The 7,759-nt window shown below is 46.6% G+C and overlaps 2 protein-coding genes across 3 annotated transcripts; both read left to right on the top strand.

Moving 5' to 3' along the window:
• Positions 1 to 539: 539 nt before the first annotated feature.
• LOC123128352 (membrane-anchored ubiquitin-fold protein 3) lies at positions 540 to 3,647 on the top strand. 2 transcript variants are annotated; one of them, XM_044548336.1, is made up of 3 exons: positions 540 to 904; positions 1,992 to 2,159; positions 3,230 to 3,647. In XM_044548336.1, exons 1-3 carry the CDS (start codon positions 772 to 774, stop codon positions 3,283 to 3,285), a joined length of 357 nt encoding a protein of 118 aa, XP_044404271.1. In that variant the 5' UTR covers positions 540 to 771; the 3' UTR covers positions 3,286 to 3,647. The 2 variants fall into 2 exon arrangements, with proteins under 2 accessions (XP_044404271.1, XP_044404270.1); XM_044548335.1 differs by having other exon boundaries at positions 547 to 904; positions 1,992 to 2,162.
• Positions 3,648 to 4,357: 710 nt separating this feature from the next.
• LOC123128353 (tRNA (carboxymethyluridine(34)-5-O)-methyltransferase) lies at positions 4,358 to 6,866 on the top strand. The gene is made up of 3 exons (XM_044548337.1): positions 4,358 to 4,577; positions 4,740 to 5,882; positions 6,525 to 6,866. The coding sequence occupies exons 2-3, from the start codon at positions 4,828 to 4,830 to the stop codon at positions 6,607 to 6,609; spliced, it is 1,140 nt and encodes a 379-aa protein (XP_044404272.1). The 5' UTR covers positions 4,358 to 4,577; positions 4,740 to 4,827; the 3' UTR covers positions 6,610 to 6,866.
• The last annotated feature ends 893 nt before the right edge of the window (positions 6,867 to 7,759 follow it).

Genomic DNA, 7,759 nt, shown 5'->3' on the forward strand with positions numbered 1-7,759 from the left:
CGTACACATATCGGACCACGATATCTCGTACGCACGGTAGTTTGACATTCAAAATTTGCCCTGATAGTAAATGGAGCTGCCATTCGCATCATGTTTGTCCTTTTCAATTTCTTGATTGACGAAGTGTGGATTAAATCTTGTAGTACCAATCAGACACATAGTGACATAATGTGACTTCGATTCAAACCATTTTATTGGTGGTAGAATATTGGTGTAGACCAATATAGCATAGAGCATCGATGTATCGTAGAGCCATAGACGCAGTCAAGCCACCAAGACAGAAATCCGCGTCCGTCCATCCCGATCATCGTTTCCTCCCGACTAAAAATTTTCCCCTCCGTCACTTACTATGCATAATTGACTTTTTTTTGGTCTGATTGATTGAAAAAATCCTCGATGCAGTTGGGCTACTGTTTCTGAGCGATCTTTCAAAATCCCGTGAAACTCGTACGGTGGCCGGAAAGAAGAGATTTTTTTGGGTTCGAGCACCAGTTAAAGTAGCGAGGAGGAGGCCACTAGCCCCGGTCTCTGTTTGTCTTCTCCCTCCACCACCACCCTCCCCCTCCCCCCCCTCCCCCTCGCCGAGTCGCCGTCCCCTCGCTTTCACCCCCCCGGACGGAAGCAAGAATTCCTCGCAAGAATCCGACCCCGGGCCGATTTGGGTGGATTCCGTGCGGCCCTTTCTGCGCCATGGACTTCTGATCCGGGGCCTCTCGGATCTTGGGAGGAGGAAGGTGGGTGGTGGGCGGTGGGCGGTGAGCCGGCCCGGAGATGGCCGGCGGGAAGGAGCCGATCGAGGTCAAGTTCCGGCTCTTCGACGGCACGGACATCGGCCCCAGCAAGTACGACCCCGCCACCACCGTCTCCGCGCTCAAGGACTTCATCCTCGCCCGGTGGCCGCAAGGTGAGACGCAGATTCCCTCCGCTCGATTTGGCCGGCCTCCTGATCCGCTTGCTTGAGTCGGTGACGGGAAAAGATGCGCGCGTCTGTAGCTCCTGCTGCCACGAAGTTTCGGCCTTCGGGGATCATGTATAGCTTTTATTTTTCTATTTTTATGGTTGTTGCGTGGTGCTCGCGCAGTTCTAGCCTTGCTCGCGGCAGATACGTGTTGTTGGTGTGCCTGATTAGTTGTTCTTCTCTCGAGTAACACATGACTGCGGCATCATTTCCCACCTCCCCTCGGCTTCAACACTGCTTTAGAACTGGGTAAACTATATAAACGGCCAGTTGATAATTCCCCTTCTCAGTTTATGTGTATGCATACCTATAGAAAAACTCTCACGGACAGTGAGTACTGTCAAAATGGTACTATGATTTTGCCAAAGTTTGTGGCAGAATTCCGGGAAGATCAATTTTTTGGCAACAATCGAACGAAGGGACAATCAGGGGACAAATAAGTCCCTATGGAGATGCAGAGAAGCCGCGGTGTGACTTTAGAGTGCCTGTTTGTTCTCTTGCATTCTGCGAACAGAATTGAGCTAGCAATATATAAGCAGTTGTCTCTCCATCTTTACACGAACCGAGGTCCTTTGCATGAATATGATAGCAGGGCCATTCTCCATAGGATTCATTATGCCTAACGATCTGTTCAAAGTTATCCGATTATACACTAGGGAGTGAATGACTAGAACAAGTAAAATTGAATCCTTTCCGAGCTGAATTAGCTCCCAGAAACAATCGGTTCATGGTGTGGGTACTTATTAACCCGAACATATGGAAGCTAATCACAACCATCATTGTATGTCATCTTTCTGTGGGATGTTTGAATTTATTCTGATTTTCCCAGGGCTTAATTTGCATTCTGACTCGCAATAGTGCAATGGCATGTTTTCTCTTCTTTCTAAGGCACCTTGCTTGATTTTGATTTTGACTTCGAATTTATGTGGATTGGTTCTTTTGTAAACTCGCTCCATAATCTGAACATGTTATGCTTACCGGAATCCTAGTTTATTTTATTTAAAGGAATTGTTCTTGTCATTTCTGATGACAGATAAGGAAATAACTCCAAAAACTGTCAATGACCTGAAGCTCATCAATGGTGGAAAGATATTGGAGAATAACCGGACACTTGCCGAGTCGCGTGTTACAATAGGAGAGGTCCCTGGAGGTGTAATTACAATGCATGTGGTAGTGCGCCCTCCACAAGTTGACAAAAACCGTGGTATTGCCGACAATTTTACGCCTTTTCTTTCACATTGTGTTCCTGGTTCTGTAATGATCTCTTACATTCTGTTACATTCAATGAATGAAAATTGTTGGATACAATCAACTATCGTTTTAGATTCTATGCTTCAGAAATCCACACGTATAGGCATGAATCTGTATAATCCAAATGCTGCAGCCTGCAAGACGAACCCACTTATTTCCATGGAGTGAAATTTATTACTTCCATTTTATTATTTCCATGGAGTGAAAATTGTTGATCACACCATATTTTTAGTCGGAAATTCTGTTCGAACTCTGTCCTGAGCCAGTGTTCCGTACTTAGATAGAAGCACAAATAAACAGTGACTAAACAGCACATGGTATTATGAAGATTTAGTGGTACTGATAGTTTTTTCAGTCCTTTAGTGATTTAGGGAGTTCTGCCAAATTGGCTAAATTTGTTTTTGCATGTTCGGAATTTGAAAAGTATAATTACAAGAGTGATGTTGTCACATCCGTGGGCCAGTCATGTGAAAATTAAAGATTTCGCTATAAATCAAATGTCAGATTTTTTTAGCATGACAAATTGAACGCCCAAGATGGCAAATTATGTTGTCATGAGGATGGCATTTTCCTTTAACAAACATGACAAATCCTTGCCATGTTCAGTATTTTGCCAGGAATTGCCATGCTTGCTAAAGGAATTTGCCATCCTCGCGACAACATAATTTGCCATGCTTAAAAATCTGACGTCAGATTTGTAGCATTCCCGACTATTTATCTATGGAAAGGAGAGAGAGAATAATGAATACCAACAAAAAGCATATGTTACAAAATCTGTTTAGAGATATAGCTAAGGGGGTTTAATGGACTTATATCCTTCGTTTTGCAACTGTTGAGACAGTAATGATGTTGTAAGTACAAAGTGCATTAGGTATCTATCTGGTCACGCATGGATTACTATATGCAAAATAGTTGGTTTTACCATATCATTGCAATTATGTGATGCTTAAAACTGCCACACAATTTATCAACGCTTCTAAACAACCTATAATTTTGCTTTCTTGGATTTGTTCTTTTCAGAGAAGCAGCTGGGCAATTCCCCCAAGCAGAACAGATGCGGATGCACCATACTGTGATACGGCACCCCCCTGGTGATGTTCGATGCACCTAGCTGTAGAATTTCTCTTATGCTTTTGTTGCGTCCACGGCGCGGTGTGTATTCATTTTGACATCCAGTTCCTGGAGCCATTGAAACTCGATCTGGAAACTGGCTGGGAGTAAAGGTTCCTCCTTGGGATGTTGCTGCTGTAGCAAGTGTGTGCAGGAGTCAAGGAATGGATTGGATGCTTGCTGTTGTGTAAATTGTAATGTGGAAACAACCATCTTTTCATTTTTCCTTTGGCCATGTTTGACATTATATCGATTCTTTTTAGCGCTGCTGTTTGCCATGTAAAACAGATATATTGTACCATTGGAATATATATACGGTTTTGCTAAACATCTGGTACCTGAAAGAATCACTTTTTCTAGGGTAGCACGAGGCCGAAGGCGGTGATAGCGCCGGCCACGTGAAGCCTAGCCGTATATGAGTGTGAGCCAGTGATGAAGTAGAAGAGGGAGGGCCGTATATGAGTGTGAGCCAGTGATGAAGTAGAAGAGGGAGGGTTGAAAATAAGCACCGCACGACGAGCGGGACTGAGTGATGAAGAAGAGGGGGTTGAAGATGAACAGTGCATGGTCTGTTTTTGACTTTTTGGCCATACGATAAAGATCTAACGGTCCTGATTAAAAGTGACAGTGAGTGGTGCAAATAAAAATTCCAGGTGCCTGATGTATAGCAGTATAGGTGCTCCTATTTATACACTCCCTTTGTTCGGAAATAACTGGCGTGGTTCAAATTTAAACTAAAACCACATCGGTTATTTTCGAAAGGAGGTAATATGTATGTAGCTTGGGAAATGGGTCGTCTGTTCTTGTTTTAAAAAGAAGAAGAGGGCCCCTCAAAAAAAAAGAGAGGAAACAAAGAAAGTGAAAACACATTTTTTTAAGGAGAAGAAAGTAAAAAAATTCTTTTTTTTTTTTGAAAAAAAACCATGACTGTGCTCCCGTGTAGTGGAGTTTGTGTGGCCGGTGGGCCGCGCACTACACCGCCATAAAGGCCATGTAAATAAATAAATTAAAGTGCCCCAGTAAGCAGAAGAAGCCCAATACAACAAAATCCAACAACCCACCGCGCACCTTCTCCCTGGCGCTACCGAAATCGTCATCCCCGCCTGCATCCAAGCCCGAATCGCCGCCGGCAGCCCCGCCTCCCACCCACCCCCCGGAGTCGCCCCCGATCACCTCCGGCGCCTCCTCTCTCACCGCGGGCGCCTAGGTCCGAGCGGTCTCCCCCGCCTCCTTCCTCGCCGTGCCACGCCGGCAGCAGGTATGCCTTCCTCTCCCCTCCTCCCCTCTTTAGATCTGCTCGCAGAAGTATGGCGTCGTGGTTAGTTCCTCTTTAGATCTGCTCACCTGAAGTATGTATGGCCTCTGCGGTTCGTCCAGGCGCTCAACAGCTCGAGTAACCAAGTTAACGCACTCTTGACAGGAACGCCGCAGCCGACGGCCGACGACGGGGGCTCGTCGGGGGTCAGGAGGTGTTCGCGGACTCGGCGACAATCCGTCGTCATCGTTGCATGATCCAGATATTTTCGAGGATAGCAGCAAGAAGCCCTCGCCGCGCCACCTCCGCATCGCGTCCGAGTAGCTCGAAGCATCATCCGGGGCAATTCTCTCGTTGTAGCCCAGCTTACCGAGGTATTACTACCATTAGCACCAGCAATCCAATGAGGTCTGGTGATGGAAATTCGGAAGGCCAGGACGCACCCCTCGCCGAGGGGAAGGACCGCGGCTGCTCCCCAGGTGTCCAGTCCACCCCGGACATCGAGAAGAAGTACGTGCACCGCGTCTACGACGCCATAGCCCCTCACTTCAGCTCCACGCGGTTCGCCAAGTGGCCCAAGGTCGCGGGGTTCCTGAACTCGCTGAGGCCAGGGTCTGTCGTGCTGGATGCCGGCTGCGGCAACGGCAAGTACCTGGGCTTCAATCCCGAATGCTTCTACATAGGCTGCGATATAAGCCCGCCGCTTATAGAGATATGCGCGGGGAGGGGGCACGAGGTGTTTGTCGCTGATGTCGTCAACCTCCCGTACAGGGAAAGTGTTGCTGACGCCGCGATTTCGATTGCGGTGTTGCATCATCTGAGTACCGAGGACAGGCGGAGGAAAGCCATAGAGGAGTTGATCCGTGTTGTCAAGAGGGGGGGTCTTGTGCTGATCACTGTCTGGGCTGTGGAGCAGGAAGACAAGTTGCTTCTTAACAAGTGGACTCCCTTGTGCGACAAGTATAATGAAGAGTGGGTTGATCCCAGCAGTCCCATGGTGCGTAACAAATCTGCTACTACGCTAGATAGCATTGAAGAGACTGATGAAGACATGCGCGCCATCAAGCAAACAGATGATCAGCTGAAAAATAGTTTTGATGGTTTGGAGGATAAGACCTTAATTATGGATGAGCATGACAAAACCCAGCAGGAGTACTTTGTTCCTTGGCATCTACCATTTCACCGAGCAGAAATTGGCGGCGCATCTGCTGTTGCTCTACAGAATGGATTGGCAAAGAAAGATGATAAGAAGGGCACTGTGGTCTACAACCGTTATTATCACATTTTTGTCGAAGGAGAACTTCAAAGGTGGAGTATTCTTAACCTGAACATTGACATGAAAAATGCTTCTTTTGTTTTACTCCTCTTATTCGTGAACCTGCACAAGTGAAGATATTAAGTGATGTCATATTTTTTTAATCGCCATACTAGAGATATCATACAGACTTTCTACTTCATAGCTTTAATTTGAGAACTAATACCTCTGTACCAAAATATAAGACGTTTTTGCAGGCTAAACTGGCCTACCAAAACGTCTTACATTTTGATACGGAGGGAGTAAGTCACATCATCCTATATTTGTTCAGAGATGTCACAGAAGATCTAACTTTTGCTCTAGATAGTAGTACCATACAGTACACTTGTGCATATCTACATGCTCATTTGGTTACGCAAACAATTGTGCGACAAAACGGGAAATATGAGCTTTACATGCGATTTGATGGCTATGGCGTTCTTTCGTTGTATCTTTCTTGAGTAAAGATTTTTCCAGGAAGGGTGACCCATCGCTACCATCTTATGGCTCATTCGGTCCCATGCTGTTATCATGTTACTGCATTATTATTGCCTATTAAACATAGAAAGTGGCATGCATCATCTGCTTTTATTTTGCTTCAGCTATGATCTTCTGTTTGAAAATAACATGCTGCGTTTGTTGTGTCATCATTCCAGGCTAGTTGCTGGCATGAAAAATGCAGCCATCACCGACCAATTCTACGACAAATCGAACTGGTGCATAGTTCTGGAGAAGCTTTGAGCCACAGACTAGCGATGGCGGAGAACGTGTCCGCAGCCCTTACCCTCGTGTCTTGTAGGACCATCAGCTGCTAGTGCACTCGGCGAGGGCACGATTTTGAGCCCGGAGGTTAAGCACAAACAACAATCTTGCACAAGCTGTGTGCTGTCTTGCAAATTATGGAAACTCGTGAATCATCATGGGTTTCTTGTACTATTTTTGGTCTACTGCATAATGGAACATTTTTTACAGCCAGTGAACATTGTCACTAGTTTTCAGTCATTCGTGTGTAATCCTTGATGCTGCGTATGCATTTCGCAGCGGCAAAGTTGGGCGTTCTCTCAGCCCCAGCGCCGCTGTTGTCAACTTCGGCCGTCGCCGCCACATGATCACCTGGTTGTGTGGTTGGCCGGCTCGCCGAGAACGGCATTGACTCATGGGGGACAGAGGGAGCTGCGCATCCCTCCGGCAGCTGAGCTGAGGTGGTTCCGGCCTTGAGGGCGAAGAACTCTATACCAGCAGGTTCGGTCAGCCACAACCGGAACATGACGGACACCAATGTGTGCTCTATTTGCAATTCAGAGGATACTTGGAAGCATGCTTTGGTGGAGTGTTCCATGGCCAAGTGTGTCTGGTCATTAGTAGATGAAGATACTCTGGAACACCTTATTGCGTGTAACCTCACTGATGCAAGGCTATGGCTGATCGAGATGCATTTGTTACACCCCTTGCTACTTACCTTGTGGGCTGTCTCGCCGTAGAGCGATACACAGACGAAGTGGAGTTCCAGTCCCTGCTGACTACTTTCTCTTTTATTCAGAGTTCCCCAGTCGATCTACTGCAGCCAAAGTCCAGGCTATACCAATGGATCCAAAGAATCCGCTCCTCAAATGCCCGCGGACACTGCCCGAATATCCTTCAAATAATGTAATCCATGTTCGGACACCTCAATTATCATAACTCAAATCCATACAAACTCATGAAACTACGTCAATGCACACACATCGTCCAACTACTCCATCACTAGTAACCAAAAAGACTACCAAAATTTAGCATGTTTGGGTATGGTGGAGTTCATCACGGCTGCCCTTGCCCTTCCCGGTGCCCTTGCCATCCTTGTCGCGGAAGTACCGGTCGAAGACGCAGTACGGATCTGCTTGTCGCCGTCGAT

The sequence above is a fragment of the Triticum aestivum genome, chromosome 6A (genome assembly GCF_018294505.1).
Source record: "Triticum aestivum cultivar Chinese Spring chromosome 6A, IWGSC CS RefSeq v2.1, whole genome shotgun sequence".
NCBI classification, from domain to species: Eukaryota; Viridiplantae; Streptophyta; class Magnoliopsida; order Poales; family Poaceae; genus Triticum; species Triticum aestivum.